Genomic DNA, 24,276 nt, shown 5'->3' with positions numbered 1-24,276 from the left:
CACAAATTTTGGTATTTTTTTTTAGAAAAATTCAAGCCTCCTTTAATCAGGAATTTTTTTAGAAATATTTTTTTGATTGTTTTCAAATAAAAATTGCTAAGTATTTTATGAAATTTGTGGTTTGTCTTTTAATATTTTTGCCAAAAATCGCAAGCCTAATTGAGGGTTTTGGTTGCGCAATTTCTTAGTTTGAGAAAAAGTCTCTAATTTTGGGGGGTTGGATGTACTTGCATTTTTGTTGCATGTACTTGCATGTTGCTTGCATGTTCTTTTTGTAAGTTGCATGTTCTTGCATGTGTTTTTTTACCATGTGAAGTGTCATGTTTTTCCACAAGAAGGTTTATAATTTTTTCTTCAAAAATTATACTATGGGTTTTCAATTTTTTCCCTTGAAAATTTTCTAATATGTTTTCATAATTTTTTACTTCAAAAATTATCTATTAGTTTTTAATAATTATTTCCTCAAAAATTATCTATTGAGTTCTAATTATTTTTCCCTTAAAAAAATGTTGTGTTTATAATTTTTTCCTCAAAAATTATCTATTTGATTTTTACCCTTTTTCCTCAAAAATGATGCTTTCTATGTTGATCCCTATCTTGGATTCTATTGTCTAGTTTTGATCTAATTTTCACCTCAAAAATTGTGTACGACTTTCTCGATTTTTCATCTCCCCTATTTAATAACAACTACAACAACATTGATTTACCATAATAGTTGCAAGGTTGGAAGAAATTAGGATGTTTCTAGCACTTGCAAGTTATAAGAAATTCAAAGTCTACCAAATGGATGTAAAATCAACCTTCCTAACTAAAGAAGGTGTACATTGAACCTAGGTGATTTCTACTATTAGAAAAGAAAGTTCAAGTGTGCAAACTCAAGAAAGCACTCTATGGGCTAAAACAAGCCCCAAGAGCATGGTACTCTAGATTGGACAAGTACCTTCAAGAAAAAGGTTTCAAAAGGGGAGTGGCAAATAGTAACTTATATATCAAAATAGAAGTTAACAATTTATTAGTTGCAGTAGTATATGTGGATGATATCATTTTTAGTGGATGTATGGAAAAGATGTGCAAAACATTTTCTTTATATATCCGACAAGAGTGTGAAATGTCCATGCTAGGTGAGTTATCCTTCTTCCTTAGATTGCAAATCAAGCAATCAAATGGGGGAATTTTCAAATCCCAAACCAAAAATGCTAAAGAAATGTTGAGGAATTGGGAATGAAAGATTGCAATCTAGTCAACACTCCCATGGTTACAAATTGCAAGCTTAGTAAAAAGGATGAATCTCCTGATACTAATCAAATTCAATATAAATCCATGATTGGAAGTCTCTTGTATGTGATAGCCACAAGGCCTAATATCATGCAAGCGATTCAATTAGTAGCATGATATCAAGCAACACCAAAAGCAAATCATGTCCTAGTAGCTAAGAGAATAAGTATCTTACAAGCCTTGTAATATGGTATCCTAGAGGAAAAGATCTCTCTCATAGCCTACATAGATGCAAAAAGGGTAGGCAATATTGATGATAGAAAAAGCACAAGCAGAGGAGCATTCTTCCTTAGTAATAGTCTAGTGTCATGGTTGAGTAAGAAATGGACTTCAGTTTCCTTATCCACTGTGAGGTCGAGTATATTGCAGTAGTAATTTGTTGTACCCAATTTTTCTAAATGAAACAAACTCTAAAGGACATCAAAGTTGAATATGAGCATCCAATTTCCATATTTCGTGATAATGCAAGTCCAATCAATATATCAAAGAAACCAAACATGCACTCTAGGATGAAGTATATACCAATAAAATGTTGTTTCTAAGAGAACAAGTACTTGAGCAGCAAGTAAAATTGAAGTATGTAACAACCACATAGAAAATAGTAGATTTTTCACAAAACCCCTTCCGAAGGAGACCTTTGAGTACCTAAGGAAGATGTTGGGAGTGATATCACTCTCATCTCTTCACTACATGCTTTACAAGAAGCATGAGTTCAAGGTAAAGTGTCACTTAGCCCCTAGATAACCCTTGTTATTGATGTCAAAGGGGGAGATATTGAGAAATAGAGAGCAAAGAACTAAGGAGGAGCATTGTTAACCAAGATCATTATCATTGAGAAGTTACCATCAATGACAAAGGGGGGAGATTGTTAAAAAGTTGTCATTGATGTTAAACATCAAAACAATTGTTACTAGTGTCAAAGTCATTGAGGAAGGAATTCATTATCTAAGTTTACGATGCTAGATAGAAATGGTAGAAATGTAAATGTCTAATCTACAAGTAGATAGTAATAGACAAGCAATTATGAAACAGATCAAATGAATATAAACAGCAATTAAAAAAAGATGAAGACATTTGGAAGTTATTATTACTATTATGGTTTGTACTGTAATATTAAATATAAAGTAATATGTCTTATGTCACGATTTGAGGCATGCATGTGGAAATACAAAGAGACATATTTTGGGAAATTCAAGAGACTTTTGGTTGTAATGTGAAGAGTCTCTCTATGTGTTATATATATTGCATCAAACGAAAGGTATTGTACACTTGAACATTTTATGATCAATAAAGTGATATTTTGTTGTGTGGTTGGGTTTTTCCCTTCAATTTTGGAAGGGTTTTCTTGGGGTAATTTTTGTGTGTCTGGTATCAATTTTGGCTATTCCTTATGTTGTTTAGCATTTTATTTTCAAGGCAAATCTTAACATGGTATTAGAGCCAGGTTTGATTAGAACAATGAAGGAAGCCTTCTTTCCTTTGTATATTCGATGGAATTTCAATTTGTGTTAATTTTATGTAGCTGCAAGTAATTTCTTACAAGTGTTCTTTATTTCAAGCTCCTTTCGAGCCTCTATATTTTTTGTACAGCTTAAAGAAAGGGGCATTATCTTTTCTCCCTATACTCGATGGAGTTAGTTCTTGTTTTTCGCAATTATTCCTTGTTCATATTTTTGAGGCTTATCTCCAGTAGTATCAGATCTACTTGTTTACTTCTAGGTAGTTGGTTGGTAGTATCAGATACACTTGTTTACTTCTGTATAGTGGGTCATACCATTTTTTTATGCAAGGAATTCTTTGTACTTCACCTTCATAAACATTAGTGCTTTCTTTTCGGCAAGCAGGCGTTAGTGTCATGCCATAGTACCTTATCTTTTTCTTCATGGGTGAGCCAAACATGCTTTCCTTCTTGGTATCCATTTTAAGTCTCTAGTTACGTCAAAGTCAAGCTTCGTTGATTCTCTTGCTCGTACTTTTTGAGATGTTGATTACTTTAATCGTCAAGGCTTGTTTTTCTTGTCAAGAATTTTCAGTTCATTAAAGTTCTCTCTTCGTGAAGACTTTTACGTTCTCTCTTCGTAAATCATCATGTCAAGTTGCCTTTTAATGATAGGTTATTACAATTGGGATGTTACTCTCCTAGGCACGGTGACATTTTCATTCACCTTCTCTCTTTCCCAAGTTGTGGCTATCCAACGCTCCTTGCGCCTCATTGGTTCTAGCTCACATGAGAGAGCTTAAATTTCTTAGCGTTTTTTTACCTATTTATGTTCGCATTTGTTAGTTGTGATTGTTTACATTGGTGTTTATTGAAAGTAACTTCAATCTTCGAAGGTGATTGTGTTTCCAATCTTTTTTATATATTATTTGTGATTATTTTGTCGTATCAAAGATTTTCCTATTCAGGTGTGTCGTGCTTTTTGGTATTTCTTTATCACAAAGCATCGCTTTCATTTTTGTCAAGACATCTGTGTGTATCATGGATAGTCATGTGTATTATAGTGACACAAAAAGAAAACTTTGTGGTGTGAGTGATTCAGAGTTCATCAATTGGTGGTGCTAGATTATTGTCCTTAGTCTCAAATTGTTGTATATATGTTTGTTCCCTATGTGCGCTCATTGGCACCATGTGTTTATAATGATCTGCTAGCAGCCAAATTCTATATATTGGAGTCCTCGCTTTCATGTCTTCGGTTCTTCGCTTCCATATTAAAGATGCCATGTGTCTATCATTGCTTGGTGAGAATGCGAGAGCTTTTCAGCTTTGAAGAATATTTTTCTCCCTGAGCAGCAATATTGACCTTCTCAAAGTTATATTGTATTCTCAGTTGTGTGTTGATATGATTAAGTCGTTTCTATTTGCAGTAATAGATGTGCAAACTTATTCTTCTTATTCTATGTATTTGCAGTGATAAGCATATGCTTGATCAATGGATGATTGATTTTTGTGAATATAATTCATATGTTTTAGTTTTGTTAGACTCTAAAACTTTTGCAGTATGCCTTTTGATTAATAGGGAAATCTGGATAAACACGTGTTCTCTGCTCTTATATTTTTGAATGGGGTTTCTTATATTAGCTTGTAACATCAACAAGGAAATAAGTACATCAAAGAGATAAATATTCTAGTTTTGTATAGCTCATGAATTTCATATAACTAGAAATAGTGTGTCCTTGATATTGATGATAGGTTTATCTCTCTTGGTTGTAGAAACAAGATGCAACAAGAAGTAATGAAATGGGGATGTTTCTTTGATGTTAGATATGTTCAACTTCAGAGGGAGGACCCTATCACAATCTTATTTCATTATCAAAGTAGTCCTTGATTGATCTATATGATAAGTTGATGTTAATATCTATTGGTTGTAGAATGCAAAAACAATGATCTTTAGAGGGAGATGTTCAACTTCGGAGGGAGTTGGTCTTGGTTGAGATATTCTTTATAGTGTTGTAGATTGTAGCTGCGATAGAGATCTTTATCTCTATAAATATGGACATTATTATCATTATGATCACCTATAGCTGAAGAAGACACTTATGATTACATTGTAATATTAAATATTAAGTCAGGTGTCTTTCAAACTATGTTAAGGCATGGAAATAAAAAGAGTTGTATTTTTTATAAGCAGTTATGTTTTGGAAATTAAAGAGACCTTCGGTTAGAATGTGAAGAGTATCTCTTTATGTGATATATCGCTTCAAGCGAAAGGCATTGTACAATTCAATTTATTATCAATAAAATGATCTTTTGTCATGTGGCTAGGTTTTTCACTTCATTCTAGAAGGGTTTTCCTAGGATAATCCTGTGTGTTTCTTGTATCTTTTGGGTCTTCCTTATTGCAGTTTATCTTTGTTTTTGGGTTAAATCCAACATGGTATCAGAGCTAGGTTGTGTCCAATGATAAAATTTCTCTTGTTGCAATAAGACTATTTCAGGATTATGTACGACAATTTTGTGGTGTTATTTTTGAATCATTCTATATTTTGGATATCCTTGTTATCATCTATGATACTGATGCTTTGGTAGTTTCAATAAGAGAGGTCTTCGTAACATCGCATTCAAGGCATGCTCCATTGATAGCCGTAGCAACAAATTACCTACAAATGTGGGTCTTATTCCAAAGCACCTTTGAATAAAATAATGGATTTGCTTCTTACCTCAACCACCTCCACCAAGTCTTATTGTGCAAGTATATTGTGTGATGTTTTAGCTCAACACTGTATTGTCAAAATCACAATATATTTTGGTTCAACATAATTTTGTTCATAGCTTTGTTCTCTACACATTCACCTTTGCTCAGCTCGTTTCTTGCATGCCTTTCACCATTTCTTATGTATCGAAAGTCTTTGTGTTCTTCATTTCTTGTGTAACATCTAGCGGTCAAAAATCTATAATAACCACTTTAGAAATGTTCAAAGAGCTAATTAGTTCGAAAGCCATGGAAGAGATGCGGCAATTTTTGACTTAGCCCAATCCACTTTTGTAGTTGCGTGCGGAGATTATGCGGCTCTAAGAAGGATTTTAGCAGCCCTCAAGTCAGAATAATCCTTAGAGATGTCTTGGAATCGTACTGGAAAAGTCTCAAATGGACTACAGGAGATTCTTGTAAGTCCCATTTTTCATTGACATGTCTAAGTCAAAAGGTACTAGGAAAGCTTTTCTATTTTACTATCGATCATTCATAATGGTGTTCATATCTGAAGACATGCCTCAGATACATTTTCTTTATCCTATCAATATTTAGTGTCTCAAAGGTGAAGGTTGCTACAGGATGAGTAACCGTTGAGATCTTGTTTACGACAAGTTTTCTTTTACCTGACTCTCGTGTCATCTTTGTATTGTCAAGCATCATTGTGAACTTTCACATTTTCATTGGATAGAGTGAAGGAGTTTGTAACGACAATCTATTTCCATTCTCTTATTACGTTCATCTGTCCTTTCGTGTCACTTCATTTTACATGTATATTTTATCTCGTTACACACATATTATTTAGGTAAGCTCTGTCATGTGCGAGCATGTGTTGAGTGCATCATGAAATGTATTCATGAGAAGCTTCCTACTAAAATTTTTGGCACAATACGACTGTTTGGTTTTCAAGCACAGGATTCTAGAGTTCATGTAATATCAATGAAAGGAGTACGATGATTATTCCTTGATTGATGTTCCATCTTACTATTCTTGCCTCTGAAATCTCACTTGTTTGGGAGGAAAAGATTGATTTATGCGCATCAAGTTGGATCCACTTTTGCAGGTCGAAACAATTTCAATTTGAAAGGAGTCGAGTTGGTGAAGCAGGAGAGGAACTTTGTTGGTGTTTAGAGCAATTCACAAGAAATCATTCTCTCAAATCAGATATGTTCTTCTGACTATGAGTGTATCTCTATATAGAAAGAGGCTAACAAAAGTTCTCAAAATAGCAAAAGATATTGGCAGGCCACTAGTTTTGATGTTGCTCGAAGCTCAATTCTCACTCATTAGTTTCATTTTTCTTGATTGATGTTGTGTTTATGTAGTGGCATCGGTGGAAGTAATTACAAGAGGGCTCAAGCTTTGTGTTCTGAAAGATACATGTAAAGCAGTTACACATCTCAGCTATTTGATTTTCTTTTGGAAATAAGTATTATAGTTTTCCATTATGCATTTTGATTCATATTGATGCATAGCGGCTCAAGTCAAAATCTCTTTCGTGTGTGCATTGATTATTAATAACCATTGTTGGTTGCAGGATGCAACCAAAAGCAATAAAGTTAAGTGTCACAACCCCTCTATAGCTCATCCTTTGCAAATTTCTATAGATGTCTTGTTAAGTAAGACATGTGACCACCTTATCATTAAGCTTTACTTAATTTTGAGTTTCTGGAGGTTAATTATTTAGAAATCTTTCAATTATTTAATTTGATCTCTTCATTATGGGTGATTATTTAATTGATTTGACTTTTAACTTCTTAGACGTGGTGTATTTAATTATTTTGAATTATTTAATGGAGTTGACTTTAATTTCTTAGAAGTTTATTAGAGTATTTCGCGATAATTTAACCGAGTTGATTTAAATTTCTTAGAAGTTAATTATTTGATTCTTTTCACAATTATTTAATTTGGTGATTTTAATTTACATGTTATCTAGATTAGATGATTATTTCTTAGTCATTTAATTATTTCACAATGAATTTTTGGAGGCCATAGTCTTAACTAGAATTCTCTTATAAGTTCATTATCATTAAACATTATGAAATAAGTAATTATAAAAAATAGACTAGACATCGAAAGTAATGAATATATATATATAAGTAATTAAATAAACTTAAGCAAAATAAAGTTTTTATGAGCAATAAATAATAATTTAAAGCATTGATAATATGAGTAAAATTAAATCAATATCAGGTAATGTAAAAATATAATTATATTTCGTATAACCTAACAACATTTCATAAAATGAATATAAATATACATAAATGACTATTAATCACCTAAGAAAATAGTATAAATTAAAATAAGGAGAAACAATAAATTAATAAAATATAGTATATTAATTAAAAACGTTACCATGGCCAAAGAAGTTGTTTTTTTATCTATTTTTATCATATTTGAGTGAGCAGAGCCGAAATAATACAAAAAGAAAAAAACTTCACGTACAAAGGGCAGAGCTGAGGATTCAACATGGAGGCAATTGAAGAGATATGAGACGTCTACAGGAAAAAACATGGCAGGAGAAGAGCAGAGCATGGACATGTACAGGCAGCGTGGGAAGTCAGGGGTAAAAGAAATCAGATCTAAGATGACTCCAAAAACATTTCTGGAGGATTTCTAACCGACTTAAGCATAAATAAAAGGGGAGGGGAGGAAAAATTCTAAAAGGAGCCACAGATATACAGGCAGCTGGAAATCAAATAAGCAGTGCCAATATTAGACAGAAAATTGTCATACTGGAAAACTAGACCAGACAGGGGCATAGGCAGATGGGCAGTATAGAGCATGGAATTTCCTCCAGCTAAGAGGGAGAACAATCAACATCACATTCTGGGTATTTTTGGCTGTTATTTCTTTTGGTGTAGAATAATGACCACCAAGTATTCCTTGATTTCCTTATTTATGTATTTATTTCTGAGGGTGAAATCCTGATAGAAATCTCTGATGGAATGAATATTGTTGGAAAGATTTTTATTTTTATTTGTCTGAAAGGATGAAGGTAACATGTAAAGACTGTTTACAACACACTGGGCAGAAGGTGATAGGGTCACCTTGTTCTATATCTGTATTTAGGGAAGAAGGAAAATTAAAACAAAGAAAATATATATTCATGAATTTATGATTCAATATCCAAAGATTCTGGGAAAAGATATGAGTTTAGAAGAGTTAATATTAACTGTGTGAAGGTTTTACTCCAGCTCTAAAATAATAAAATTTCAGTGACTATTTATTTCCAGTATTTACAAATTCTGAAAAGGTTGTGTTTAGAAATTATAAATCTAAAATGGATTGGTACTTTTGAGTTCTAAAGAGATGTGAAGCATCAATAACATACTACCATATACGCAGCCTGTATCTATGTATGCTATAGGTTTTCTTGTTAATAGCATAGAATTATATGAAAATCTGCAGTAGCACAGAATTGCTGTAAGTTCCTTTATTAACTTACTGTGGAAAAGAGTGTTCGTCCTGAAGTATTCTATTAAAATCATTAATAAGATTTCCCATTTTACTTGGCTCTAACCAGTATTCTGGTGCAGCCCATTCTAAATTGAATCCATATCCCAGAGGTGATTCGCTTATTTAATTTCTTCTCATTCTCAGTATGAAATCTGGAAAAACTTTGAGCATTCTTATCCTCATTATTTTAGCTTGAGTGAAAGCTGAAAACAAATTAATTATTCGTATCATTCTTAGTCCGTAGTAAATTCTGGAAGTGATGCACTTATCTCATTTCATGTTTGTGCTTATGAATTCTGAAAACAAAACAATCTGGAAAAGATGGAATTTCCTTCAGCACCTCAAAATGGTGATACTTTTATTGGATAACCTCCTATGTTATCAGTAGCTCATAAAGGACAATATAGACAGCTAGATATTAAAGGCTCTCATTTTTATGTCAAGATTTCCAATGAAGTACTGTTCTAAAGCTGAGTAGTTGTTCTTCTCATAATATTTAAAAGCAAAAAAAAACCTTTATAGGCTAGTGTTTACATTCTAGTGTATTGTGACCAAAGATAAGACTGTGTAACCAAAGGGACTGATTGGATTGGTGATTTAATTATTCTTCTTAAACTTATAACTCTTTTAAAAAAAGATGAAGCAGTTCCAATAAAGTGACTCTTGTTGGCAATAATTGAACCTATAAATAAGGAATAAACAATATTAAGAAACCTTACTAACAGTTTAGGAGGAAACTGGATAGTAACAATTAAAGTGAGGAAATCAGATGTATGCACATAGGTAAAGCTTGCACATATTTTATCTACAACATGAAAACAAACACTATGCTGTCATAGTAGATGTTTAGGAAAGGCCGCCTGATTCGCCCGAGTAGGTGTATGAAGGCGAAGAAATGTTGTGAATGGGTAAAAGACCTCAAAGGTTCCATTCCCACCACAATTACATCAAACTTAGTACAAATAGAACTACATATCGTTAGCGAGTGTGCGCTCCATTGGTGTCTTGATCCCGTGGATACGGGTATGTAGGCAGCCTGGAAGGTGAAGGATACCTCCAAAGCACAAATACCTTGGACATAGATTTTGTGGCTACTTACTTCTCGTTTAGTGATGAATTTCTAAAGCTTAATAATAACTTGGTAAAAAAAATTAAAGATCCTTAGGAAGGTACCTATACCTGGCCGGATGCTCGAAACCTGAGAAGGGGTATAGGACTTAGTAATTCTCTCAGTGGTCTTACACCTAGCTAAAGGCTCAAAATCCAAGGAAAGGTGTGGATCTATTGGTAATGATGAACCTTGCAAAGAACCTTGGCTCAATCTTGGGCAAGCTATGTAATTTCTTGCAAGCTACCCTGGACTCGGATTGGCCCCAAAGGGTGAAAGACTCTGATCAAATCGTTGTCTAATTCCTATCCCCTATTATAACCCATCCCGATTGGATGGAGGTATGACTTCCAGGTCACTTAAAGATCTTTCCTACCCCATAATGGGTAGAGGTATGACCTAATAAGGTCACTTATGTGTTCCTTTGGTAACCCATCCTGAAAGGATGAGGTGTGGAGTCTCAATCACTTACATGTTCAGCCTACCCGAATGGGTAGAGGTATGACCAAAGACGGCCGCTTAAATTGAGTAAGTAATGTCCCTATTGGATTGAGGGTTGGTCCAATGGACTAACCACTTGGCCCTGGACAGAAGAGCCCGGATTGGCTAGTCAATATTAAGTCCTATGAGGACAACGTGAAAGGTGGCAATCTCCTAAGCAAACTAAAAAAAAATAGTTAGTAAGTTGTGCTTATCAATGGGATAACTTTTAAATGACTTTCTATTTTATTTTAAGGATAGGATGGTCCTTACATGAAGGATGTTGATTCAAATGGAGAGGAAGATTTTTTAGCTCTACCGGGAGCTTTCATCTACTTGTGATGATCAAAGTTGTTTATGTCAAGAGGGAGTCATTTTGACTCTCTGCCATTCTTACATATTGTTGTGTGGTTTTCACACAAGCACACCATTGCAAATGGGGGCCCCTCTTTTTTTGCTTTAGCAAGTAGGAGTAGTTGTCTTTGGTGGTTTTGGTTGGCAACATTTTTTTCAAGTCTCCAAGTCTAGGGTGAGTTTTAGTAATTTTGGCTCATCCGGAAGCAATTTTGTCTCAAGTTTGTGTAGGCACTTTGGTACCATTTAGGGGAATTTTCACGGTCCAAGTCCAAGAGGAAAGAGAAAAACATTTGATTTAGAAGAGATGGATTTCTATGTTGGAAAAGGGGACGTTGTTTGTGAGAGAACCAAAGTCTTGGTGGAAATTTCATATCTTCTGAAATCTCCCCTTCAATGAAAATTTCGGGCCTCTCCCCTCTGGTGAAAATTTTGGAAATCCTGAAATCTCCCCTTTGGTGGAAATTTTGGATCTTTTGAGATCTCTCCTTTTGTGGAAATTTCGGATCCTCCAAAATCTCCCCTTTGGTAGGATTTCCACTCCAATATAAATTTTGAATCTTCTAAAATCTCCCCGTTGGTGGATATTTCAGATCTTACAAAATCTCCCCTTTGGTGAACATTCTAGACCTTCTAAAATCTCCCCAGTCCTCATTTCTCCCAAAAATCTCAAGACTCAAGAATTAATTTGGTGACAACTTAAGCATTGCAATTTTAGAATGATGAGGGGAAGAAATTGATAATTTTCCAAACGATTTTCCCTTTGGTGGAAATTTGGCAACTTCAGAATTTTCCACCAGTGGAAATTTCGCATCTTCTGAAATTTCTGCACATTGAGTCTCCCAAGTTTTCCATCCTCTAAGGCATTACAAAATTGGTTTATGGCATTTGGGCAACATCATGATCAAGAATAGAGCAAGGAATTGCAAAGATCGTTCAAATAAGGAAATTTTAAGAACACCAAATTCAGTGGAAATTTTGCAACTTCAAAATTTTCCACTTTGATCAAAAATTTTCAACTTTGGAATTTTCCACTCAGTGGAAATTTTGCAACTTCTGAAATTTCCCCGGCCAACTATCATTCTTTGTTAATTGCCAAAACCAACCTACCTCTCCTCACCAAAAACAAAATAAATTGATGAGAGAGAAAATGACAAAAAATTTGAAGCAAAAAATAAAAGCAATAATAATAAGTGGTTTTGGATTGTGATGAGATTAAAATTTGCCTTTACTTTGCAAAATGGTTGGTTTTTAATTGGGATGAAATTTTGATGTGATTTAACTTTCAGATCTTTTTACAAGTTTACTGCTTTTCTCCTTTGTTTTGCAAGGTATATTCAAGAACGAGAAGGGCTGGATGGAAATTCATTCTTGGGAAATCTTGGAAAATCAGAGCATTGTTGGTGCACATACCCTCCATTGTCACACCAACACAAGGAGAAGCTAGAGGGCAAGGTGATGATCAAGGCCTCAAGACTTCAGGCAAATACTACAAGGAGATGGCTCAATCCTAAGGACTCAAGTGAGAAGGATGCATGGTCAACCTATCAACCTGCAAACTCAAGTCATAATCAAGAAGAAATTCAAGAAAAAGCAAAGGATCTAGCTACATGAAGACATATTCAAGGAAAATCAAAAAAGATCAAGTTCACAGGTTCACGAAGATGCAAGTGGTTCAAGCCAATTCCATGAGAAAATTTCAAAGGATAGAGAAATCTCAAGCATTGAGAGACACTTTTTCTCAAGCCAGGACTCAAGCACAGGATAGGGATGACGAGGTGGCAATTGTTTGCCTCTTCCAATCGGAAAATTTCAGTTTCAAGCACAATTAATCATAATGTGCCATGTGTCCTATTTTCTCATTGGTTTGCAAAATCATTGTAATTTTCTTATTGGCCCATAAATTGGTGCGTTGATGTAATTGGTTGTAAATTGGACAACCCTAATTAGGGTTTTTGGAAAGAAATGTTGACCCTTGATCTTGAATCAATCTTGGCCCTTTATTATAATTGAGAAACTATGAAAGGCCAATGCCTTCTTATTTGTAATTATTTAGTTTTAGAGATTAGATGATAAGAGATTAGCCTAGAGATTGGAGGTAGTAGAGAACTAGGAGATTAGAGTAGGATAGCTAAGGGAGGGACTTGATGAAGTTGTTGCTATAATACTTGTCAAAGTAATTGATAATTCATTGTTGGTTCTTCATGGTGAATTACTTGTTATTGCTTTGGAGTGTTGCATGGTTTCCTCATTCTTTCACTTGGATTAGATTTATTTTCATTTTGAATTAGTTGGTTGAATGGAAGTTGTGGATGTTTACTTGTTTGACTCAAACAAATCCGGCCACTAGCCTCTTGCTAATGATAAGGGTGCCTTGCATGGTAAACTCGTGATGATCAAGGCCTCAAGACTTCAAGCAAATACTACAAGGAGATGGCTCAATCCTAAGGACTCAAGTGAGAAGGATGCATGATCAACCTATCAACCTGCAAACTCAAGTCAGAATCAAGAAGAAATTCAGGAAAAAACAAAAGATCTAGCTACATGAAGACATATTCAAGGAAAATCAAGAAAGATCAAGTTCACAATTTCATGAAGATGCAAGTGGTTCAAGCCAATTCCATGAGGAAATTTCAAAGGATAGAGAAATCTCAAGCATTGAGAGACACTTTTTCTCAAGCCAGGACTCAAGCATAGGATAGGGATGATAAAGGTGGCAATTGTTTGCCTCCTAGAATCAGAAAATTTCAGTTTCAAGCACAATTAATCACAATGTGCCACATGTCTTATTTTCTCATTGGTTTGCAAAATCATTGTAATTTTCTTATTGGCCCATAAATTGGTGCGTTGATGTAATTGGTTGTAAATTGGGCAACCCTAATTAGGGTTTTTGGGAAGAAATGTTGACCCTTGATCTTGAATCGATCTTGGCCCTTCATTGTAATTGAGAAACTATGAAAGGCCAAGGTCTTCTCATTTGTAATTATTTAGTTTTAGAGATTAGATGATAAGGGCCCGTTTGGTTGCTGGAATATGATTTTAGAATTGGCATCTGGAATCCTTGATTTGGGATTCTAGAACTTGAAATCCAAGTTTCGGTTTTGGGGATTCGATTTGGGCCTGTTTGGTTCACCGAGAATTCAATATGAGAATGCACGTTTCCTCCATTTGGTTGCACATTAGAAAATGGAATTGGAATACCGAAATGAACAAGTTACCAAAGATTTGTTTCCAGTCAAGGGTTTAAGTTACCAAAGAAATGGTATGGAAGCTGCTGCGAAAGCCCTACCAAACAATGGAAGTCGCTGTGAAAGCCCTACCGCCGATGAAGATTGCAACTTGAAGAAAACGATGGAAGCCGCTGCGAAAGCCCTACCAACGATGGAAGCCGCTGTGAAAGCCCTACCCGCCGCTAAAGATTGCAGCCTGAAAAAAACCTCTGCAACCTACAAAAAACGAAACCCATATGAATGGAGTAGAACCCTCGTCCAAAGAAAAAAATGCACAAAGCTGAGACGTACTTGGTTGAGCGAGCAAACCGAGCACATTGCAACAAATACATTCGAGCGGGAGAAATGAAACAGTTGCTTGCGGATGTGAAAAAAATATCACTTTCAACAAATATCATATGCCCATTTTAATAAAAATTGGAATTAAAACAGGTTTATGACCAATTCCAGGTATTTCGATGGAAGACGAAATCCACGAAATGGGCTATAAATGAGGATACGGAATCCCATTTCTATCAAATTCTAATTCGTGTTTCACACACCCAAACAGTGGATTGAAAAGTTATTAGAATACGGAATTCTAATTCCACCTCAAATCCACGATCCAAACGGGCCCTAAGAGATTAGCTTAGAGATTGGAGGTAGTAGAGAGCTAGGAGATTAGAGTAGGATAGCTAATGGGAGACTTGATGAAGTTTTTACTATAATACTTGTCAAAGTAATTGATAATTCATTGTTGGTTCTTCACCGTGAATTACTTGTTATTGCTTTGGAGTGTTGCATGGTTTCCTCATTCTTTCACTTGGATTAGATTTATTTTCATGTTGAATTAGTTAGTTGAATGGAAGTTGTGGATGTTTACTTGTTTGACTTGAACAAATCCGACCACTAGCCTCTTGCTAATGGTAAGGGTGCCTTGCACGGTAAACTGGTGAAAACACTTAACTTCAATTGATGTTCAATCTTAGTTTTTCATCTAGATGATGGGATTGTAGAGAGGATATTGATGCGAAAATCATTTGTGTATTCCTTAAAAGCTTACACTAGGTGGGTGGAGCCGTTAGTGAGATTACATCTAGTAGAGTCCAAGTCATCCATGATTCCTTACATTTATAGTAGAAATAGAGGTCTAAGTCTAGTGTAAGTGGAGAATTAGGAAGTTAGGACCTATATTTTCATTGCACATTGTAGAGCCAAATCATTAGAAGTGCACAAGTTGATATCCATTAAATGAATAGCATACGTCCCTTTGTGATAACCAGCATATCACATCATAAAACTGCGTGAAGTCCACTATTAAGAAGAAACCTTGAAGTCATTTATGATCTTGCTTTGCAAGCTTAGATGAGAGATGATTTTATATTAACAGAGGATTGAGTGTTTGGTGCTTCTCCTCAAAACATTAAGTGTTTGATTTTGCATGTTGTAGTGGAACAAAACTCACATCAACACATATGTTGTTAATATCTTGGTATTACAAATTTTGAGACTCTTGTTGGAAAAGAGTTTCGACTGTGATTTTGTGTTAAACAAGCTAGGCATACTTTAATGGAACTAAGTCTTGTTATTGTTATGCCTATTTCTATTCTTGGGTGAATAAATAAGATTGTAAGAATCGGCTATGATAACCCTTTTGCTCTGTGAAGTGAACATCATGTTGAGAGAGTCCATGATGACATCACATTGAGAAATCCATGATGGGAGTTGGATGTCATGTTGAAAGATTCAATGGTAGTTCACAGTGAGAGAGTCAATGATTAAAGGCTGAGCTGTGATTCTTACAAGTTCATCATGTTGAGTGATTCCATGATTTTTGTAGGGAATAAATTATTTTCGTTATCATGTTTAGTGATTCCATGATTATAAGTAATTGTTATAGGTCTATTATGTTGAGTGATTCCATAGTAAATTATTCGTTTAGTGTCATGACAACATCATGATGAAAGTTGGTTGTGTTTCTTGCAAGCTTTTCATGTTGAGTGGTTCCATGAATTTTATCTATGTGATTAGATAAAATCATGGATATGTTGGTTGCAGCCTCGTGTGACTGTTCAACTAAAGATCACTCTCTGGCTAAGAAGGTGTGTTGGAGATTGTAGCTACGATAGAGATCTTTATCTCTTGAAATATGGATGTTATTATCGTTATAATCACCTTCAGCTGAAGAGCACTCTTACAATTAAATTGTAATATCAAATATAAAGTCATGTATCTTTCAACATGCGTTAAGTCATGGAAATACAAAGAAGTGCATTTGCAATAAAGAGTTATGTTTTAAAAATTGAAGAGACCTTTGGTTAAAATGTGAAGAGTCTCTCTTTATGTTATATATATTGCTTCAAGCGAAAGGCATTGTGCACTTATTTTTATTATTAATAAAATGATTCTTTGTCATGTGGTTGGGTTTTTCCCTTCATTCTAGAAGAGTTTTCTCAGGATAATCCTATGTGATTCTTGTAGCTTTTGGGTCTTCCTTATTGTGATTTATCTCTGTTTTTGGGTAAATTCCAACATATAGATTCCCGGCTTTTCTTATACGTGCTTCTAATGCTTGTGGTTTTGATATTCTTGTTGGAAACAAGTCTCAGCTATGATTTTCTTTGTTGATTACGAGTTTTTATTCATATGAAATTAATAATAGTTATGAAGTAAACCTGATAACTCTTTCACTTATGAGAGATTTATAGTGAGCATCATGTAGAGAGAGTCCATGATATCATCATGTTGAGAGATTCTATGATGGGAGTTGGAAGTCACATTGAGAGAGTCCATGATTGTATCACATTGAAAGAATTCGTGATAAAATGTTGGTTGTAAACCTTACTGAATTGTCATGTTGAGAGAGTCCATGACAACGTCACATTGAGAGAATCCATGACAACCTCACGTTGAGAGAGCCTATGATGTATGAAGATGGCAAGTTTGTCATGTTGAGAGATTTCATGACAGCATCACGTTCAGCGAGTCCATGATGAATGTGGATTGTAATTCTTGCAAGTTTGTCATGTTGAAAGATTCCATGACAGCATCACGTTGAGTGAGTTTGTGATGCAAGCTGATTGTAATTCTTGCAGGTTTGTCATGTTGAGAGATCCCATGAGAGCATCACGTTGAGTCAGTCCATGATGAAAGTTAATTGTAATTCTTGCAGGTTTTTCATGTTAAATGATTCCATGAGTTATATTTTATGAAAATCTATGTGATTAGGATTTATCATTGACATTTTGGTTGTAGTCTTAAGTGACTATTTAGCTAAATATCTCTCTCGCTAAGAGGGAGTGTTTAAGATTGTAGCTGCAATAGAGATCTTCATCTCTAAATATATGGATGTTATTACCATTATGGTCACCTTCAGCTGAAGAGGACTGTAATATTAAATATAAAGTAATGTGTCTTACATCATGCATTGAGCCATGCATGTGGAAATACAAAGAGTCATATTTTTGGGAAATTCAAGAGATCTTTAATTATAATGTGAAGAGCGTCTTTATGTGTTATAAATATTGCATCAAGCAAAAGGTGTTGTATACTGAACTTTTTATGATCAATAAAGTGATTTTGTTGCGTGGCTGGATTTTTCCCTTTGATTTTGGAAGGGTTTTTCCAGGGTAATTTTTGTGTCTCTTATATCAATTATGGTTATTCCTTATTGCTGTTTATCATTTATTTTCTGGGCAAATCGTAACAGTGTATAGCAAAACTACAATGATATCTGCATATGATACTTGTATATAAATGAAGAATACTCGTATATTTACAAGTTGTGATTGTTACATGCCAGCTATATACGAGAAGACTACTCGTATTTATTATAACAATGAATAATACTCAATGCCAGTGATAGCAGAAAGAAACCACTCAGTTTGTATATTCACTTAACACAATAAGTTTGTACATTAATCGAATGAAATAAAAGACCAGAACGTGTGAAATAATCTGCCATGTCACTTAATAAAAGACGGAGATTTCTATTTAGCGTCCAATCATTAAGACAGAACAATGATTAAATATGTATTCAGCACTAATATATCTTCCTAGAGAAAACTGTAGAGGTATGATTTTTGGAATAAGTGGTTCATTTGAAATGCCACATTATCATTAAGAAATGAAATAAAAATCTATAAGTCATGATGGTAAGATATGACTGTTCATTTCAAAAGGGTGCAACTGTTGAGATAAAGATGTATATATGAAAATAAAATTTTGCCAGTGGTAGATGAACATGTAGGATGTGGCATGAGTTCATATCAAGGCAGTCTGATATACACACCAAATTCCAAAAATATACATGAAGTATATATGGGAGCTTAATGCTGAAAATATAAATGAGAAAAGGAAATGTATTTGAAGATCAATTGCAGATTTATGACAAGACTGTGAAGATCAATTGTAGATGTATGGATAGTTCTTGAGAAGAATATTATCAGAACTTTATTCAGATTTCAACCAGACTTCAGCAAATTTGTGAAGTTTGTAATCAGAAATTTGTCAATATAGTGAATCTGTCATCAGTTGAGATAGCAAAATTGTCAAAGTGGAATTTCACATTTAAGTGAAGTCGGTGTTTTGCTTTTGTGAGTTGGTAACATATTTTGTAGGTTGGTGCCTACAAAATATGGGAGTTTGGTGCTTCCAGTGAGTTGGTGCTCATAAATTTAGGGGCCAGTGCCTCTAGTAGGTTGGCACATACAAATGCATTGTAAAAATGGATTTACATAAAGCATTGATTTGCTGTGGTTTTTCTCCCATTTGGGATTCCACATAAAACATAGTGTTATTGTGTTCCCATGAGCATAATTGTTAAATTTAGTAATTGATGCTATTATGATGGATAAAGTTTAAATTGGTATAAATAGTTGTTATACTGTTTCACCCCCTCTCCCTCTCGATATAACCGTGTTCTCTTCAATTGGTATCAAAGCAGATTCCTTTCAACAAGCCTTGCCACTTAAAAGAAGATCCTAAAGAACACAAATGATCGACAATTATGCATCTCACAAGACACCAATATTTGATGGAACAAATTATGCATTTTAGAGCATTAAGATAGAATCATATTTGAATGCTCTAAATTTTGATGTTTGGCAATAAGTAGTAGATGATTACATGCCTCCATCAACTCCACAATAGATCAAGCCAGGAAAAGGAAATGTGAAAATAATGCTGAATCCAAAAATGTTATTCTATGCAATCCAGCAAATTCATCATCCATGCAAACCATAAAAAATAATGAATATATAGACAATCATAGTAAATAAATATATAGACATTAATTATATTTATAACAACTAAGGTGGGTCTGCATGTTTAAAAATATTAAATATATACACAATAACTATCATGTTTCTAGAAATTGAAATGAATCTAATTTTAAAATTGGAGAATTTGTAGACTATAACTGTGATCTTGTAGAGAAATTGGGGTAAATTTGGATCCAAAATGACGAATATGCAGTCAATACTTTTAGTGGTTGTAAAATATCGAGGTAAGTGTTCTTTCAAAAAAGGCTAATATTTAGACATCATGTAACGTCTTCGTAGAAACTGATGCAATCTTCGTTTAGAGTTGACAATTGTGTCTGGACAATTGTCCGAATTAGCCATTTTGCAAAAATTATTCCCTCAAAATATCCCGAGTTACAAATACTGCAAGCCAGAACCATTAATTTTCAAAATTCTGTCAAACTGAGCACAAAATATTTACCGAAAAAGGATATAAACGAACATACCAGGAGGCTAATGCAGCCAGGGCGGCCAATTTGCTCAGAATTCTTGTAATAGAGTAACAGACCAGGCGGATGAGCGACAAACCAGCGCCGCCTCCAACGTTTAAAGCGGCCAGCCCAAACGAGCATCCAGCCTGCAGCCGGTGCTCCAAGTAACCTACCGCTTAAGCTTATGCTGCCAATATTTCCATTGAGTTTGTTCTTGCTGCCTCTCTTTCGCCATCGCCGAGGATCATAAATACGTCTAAAACCCTGCTCCTCTGTTTTTTTCCCCTTATGTTTTCCCAAGCCCACTCTGTAATAACGCCTGCGCTGCTTCGTCTCTGAAATTTCCATCTTCGAGAGATCACCTGAAAGCGTTGGAAATTTACCAAATTTATTAATGCCGTTGCAGTTGATTCTTCTGCTTCCCTCCTCCTCTTTTAAAGCAAGCAAGGAATTTGACGTGTTAGAGGAATGTTTCAAGGTCAATCCATGGCCTTGTCGATTTTCTTGATTTTCTTTGTTTGACATTTACACAAGTGAGCTATATATAGTGCCGGTCAGATTGTCCATTGGTTTCCCGTACTTATATGCTTCTACTTCGTCGTTTTTTGGTCAGTTTATTCGTGAGTTTTTATTAAACAATTATTTTCCTCCGATTTCCAGGGACGCTGATTCCCTCGAGCGTCCGCTTTGCTTTATTTGCTTTTTTTCACTAATTTAAGAAAAGTTTCGTTACACAATTCCCTATGTGGATAACAACCCCACTTGCATTGATTTAACTCTTTTAGATGTAATGATTATGTAAATGGAGAATATACTTTTTTCCCCTTTCATTTTTTTCATTTGTCTTTAGTTATCTTTATTTCTTTAATGTTCTATTTGCAAGATATCTAATTGTACATTTCCTCTTCCCAATTATTATCATCGAAATGTCAAGGAGAAATGTTAATGAAACAAGGGTTGTGCATAGTTGGGCCTTAGGTAGGGGTATAAGAGAACATGCTTGTTTGGTTGGGCAAGCCTTGAAATATGAATGCTTGTGAGGAGACAAGTCAATGTTTAAGAGTGTTCTGTCAAAGTTGTTCGCTTGTATGAAAGGAACATTTTTATTATAGGTTAGCATGTGTTTCATTGTTTCGCTTTCGTACTTCATCCTACATTTACCACAACAATATAGAAAAAGTCGTTTCTCCACTTCTAAGTGTGTTGATAATGAACTTACTCCTATGTACCAATCTAATTAGGAATCAATCAAAAGATTAGTAGTTGTTAGTTCTAATTATAGCATAGACCTGATTGTTAATCAAATATATAATAATGCAAGTGAGAGCTACATTGTTCAGACATATTTCCTAGACAATTATGTCCTTGAAATTTTCTTTTCTCGCCAAAAGGTGTATTCCTCCTTCAAATGACTTGCATTGGAGTTGTTATTGTACTCTCAATATTGACTTTAGTCTCAAGACATCCTATTTTTGCAATATCAAGGGTCATGTGTACTAGTTTTGGTACAAATGGAGCATATGTTGTTGTTACAATTGGAGAAAGGGCAACTAGCTCCTTTGTATAATCATAATTGTTTAGTAGTGCTTAGATTGGACTCATTGTTGGCAATTTGCACACTTCAAATGGACTTGATCACCTTGTTGCTTTGATTCCCATTTCAATTGGTCACACAAGAGGGAAAAGTGTTGTAGTGGGAGCTTTGTGGGTTAAGGTCATGATGTTGGACAAGTCATTTTTGGTACCCTCTTTCTTAAATATTGGAAGATAAATTGCACATTGAGCTTCTTCACTCATGGGAAGCTCGAGTTTTAGGCATCTTATTACTTGTTATTGGATGTGTGGGCATTAAAAAGGCATTGTGAGTTCCTAAATTGTCTAGTTGTAGAGAGTGGTAACCATCAAGCAAATCTATTGGAACCTGTCACTACTCTTGAAAGTGGCAAAAAAAAAAACTCAAGTTTCCAACCTTTACGAAAGGAATAGTGCATGGCTTGCAGCGAAATGCACTTCATATGGTTTTACCTTCCCCTGTTCTACCTTCTCATTTAACAAGAGGAGATTTTCTCTTAATGTTTTTCCTTGGAACTATCATGACAATGGTTGGTTACACTATAGCTATTCAATTTTTTTAATGAACTCTTCTCGACCATTTCTTTATTTTTCCAAAGTTCCCCCTTTAGGGCTTGAATAATACTTAAGGATTGTAATTTTTAATGTTTCAAGTTAAGAGCATGAGAGTTCCCCATGATTATCATATGGCATTATGCATCTAAATCATATTTAATAAAATACATACTTAAGCCACATTACCTTAATCCTCTCCTAATCACAAACTCTAATGTGGATGGTAAAGTTATATTTCTAGGTAGAAAAGTCTCTAAGAGGATCCCTCATGAACAAAGCCCATTTAGGGGATCTTCTCCTCACTGTGATCGAATTACTCCCCCTTTGACAAACCCCTATCCACATAGTTGTATTAGTGAGTAATTAAGGATTTGGCTAAGTGTTATAATCTTAATTAATAATTTCTCTTATTGAGTTTCTAATCATAACATAATGTATTTGTATATATCAACATATATACATATCCACTTATATCTAATATATTATTTTGATTGGCTTTACCATGTGTATGTATGTATGTATATCTATATCTTAATGTGCATCAACCAAAAACCATGTATACATCATTACATATTAATATATTACTTAGTTTAATGAATATATTCGACTCTTATTCCTCCTTTTATAAAGACTATCCTATAAATCTTTACTTCTTATTCTTCTTGATTTTAATTCATATATGTAATCTAATATGTTCTTTATATTCAACTCCCCTTATTATTTTAGCCCTCTTATGGCCAATGTAATCACCCTTTTCTCATCTCAATAGTCCTATGACTAGTTCAATTTCAATCTTAGTTGTGTCCTTTCATGGCCTAAGAAATTATCAAAGACATTACTTATCGTGTTTGTTGCTTCCAAGATTTATCATAGTTGAATGTTTGGACAACACTGGGAACTTGAGCCATGTATCGATTATCAATGATATGATTAGTTTAGACAAATGTTCTTTGTTCCTTATTTCATGGATCTATACTCCCTCTCTTTACTCTCTTTTTTGCTGAAAAACATTGGTCTATTGAATATCCCAAAGGCTTGACAGTGAGGAGAAGATTCCAAAATGGTCGTTGTTCATGAGGCAGCATCTTGGAGACTATTTCTACCCAAGCACAATAATTCTACCATTCGCATTAGAGTTTGTGATTAGGAGATGATTAATGTAATATGGCTTAAGTATGTATTTTGTTAAATATGATTTAGATGCATAATGGCATATGAAATTATGGGGAACTAAAATGCTCTTACTTGAAACATTAAAAAATGTAATCATCAAGTATGATTCAAACCCTAAAGGGGGGAGTTTAGAAAAAATAAGAAATGGTAGAGAAGGGTTCATTACAAGTGGTATATTCTCCTCATTGAGGCCAAATTACTCCCACTTTCACAAACTGTCTATCCGCTTAATTGTATTAGTGAGTAATTAAGGAATTAGCTAAGTATTATAATCTTGATTGTTGACTTACCCTATTGAATATCTAATCATATAATTATTTATCTATCTATATCAACATATATACATATTCACTTGTATCTAATATATTATTTTGATTATCTTTACCATATTGAATTCATTATTAATAACAAATTACATACACACACGCATGCGCGGTGCACGCGTGCGCGGTGCGCGCGCGCGCGCGTGTGTGTGTCTGCACATATGTATATGTGTATGTGTATGTGTGTATATGTGTGTGTGTACATCAACAAACAACCATGTATACATCATACATATTAATATATTGCTTAGGTTGATGAATTTATTATGCTTATTTCTCCTTTTATAAAAACTAACCTATAAACTTTTAGTTATTCTTCTTATTTTAAACGGTCTATAACAGTTTTATAGTGATGCACTCAAAAAAAAGGTGCCAAGGAGAACAAAAGTACTTTCATCGGGTTCTTCACTTATTATAATTACATTTAGACATATTCTTTGACCCTATTTTTACTCATATAGCATCTAGATTTTATATTTTCTTTTCTTTCTCAAGTTTATGTTGTATTTTTTCAGCAACTAATACAAATTGTCAAATTTTAAACATCATTCAAAAGTGATGTTATATTGAACCTCGTATTTATGCTATTTAACCATTCTAGTTGTTTAGTCTGTAAACATTTTAAAGTCAAAATTTAAAGCATGATTGAAATGACTCTCAAGAAGAGTGAGCTATATGGACCTTTCTTCAAAATAATATAACTATCCCTTTTTCATATGTGTATTATAATAATTAAAACTAACATAAAATAAATGAATATATTAAAAAATACAATATATTCCTAGAAAATTCTAATAAATCAGAGGAAAAGTTTTAAATTTAGAGATAATTACATTCCATTGCA

The 24,276-nt window shown here is 34.2% G+C and overlaps 1 protein-coding gene, 1 long non-coding RNA gene and 1 pseudogene across 4 annotated transcripts in view; 2 read left to right on the top strand and 1 right to left on the bottom strand.

Moving 5' to 3' along the window:
• Positions 1-20,381, bottom strand: part of LOC149563271 (uncharacterized) — a 166,885-nt gene extending 146,504 nt beyond the window's left edge. The window contains exon 1 of one of the 3 annotated variants that reach the window (XR_016364047.1): positions 19,825-20,381. Coding sequence is in view for 2 of the 3 variants with exons in the window: in XM_089826621.1 (XP_089682747.1) it covers positions 19,825-20,334 (510 nt within the window). In the remaining variant the exon portion in view is untranslated. The remainder of the gene's footprint in view (positions 1-19,824) is intronic. The other 2 variants (XM_089826621.1, XM_089826620.1) reach the window with 2 other exon arrangements.
• On the top strand, positions 7,822-12,875 carry LOC149563272 (uncharacterized). The gene is made up of 2 exons (XR_016363550.1): positions 7,822-8,298; positions 12,198-12,875. It is a non-coding gene; the product is annotated as an uncharacterized LOC149563272 (long non-coding RNA).
• Positions 20,382-21,217: 836 nt separating the features above from the next.
• On the top strand, positions 21,218-23,873 carry LOC149563270 (chloroplast protein FOR GROWTH AND FERTILITY 2 pseudogene; annotated as a pseudogene).
• The last annotated feature ends 403 nt before the right edge of the window (positions 23,874-24,276 follow it).

Source organism: Cupressus sempervirens, chromosome 4 (genome assembly GCF_028749045.1).
Source record: "Cupressus sempervirens isolate cs-2001-9-10 chromosome 4, ASM2874904v1, whole genome shotgun sequence".
In the NCBI taxonomy this organism is placed as follows: domain Eukaryota; kingdom Viridiplantae; phylum Streptophyta; class Pinopsida; order Cupressales; family Cupressaceae; genus Cupressus; species Cupressus sempervirens.
The sequence above is the reverse complement of the archived record's forward strand: the minus strand, read 5'-3'. Positions and strand labels throughout refer to the sequence as shown.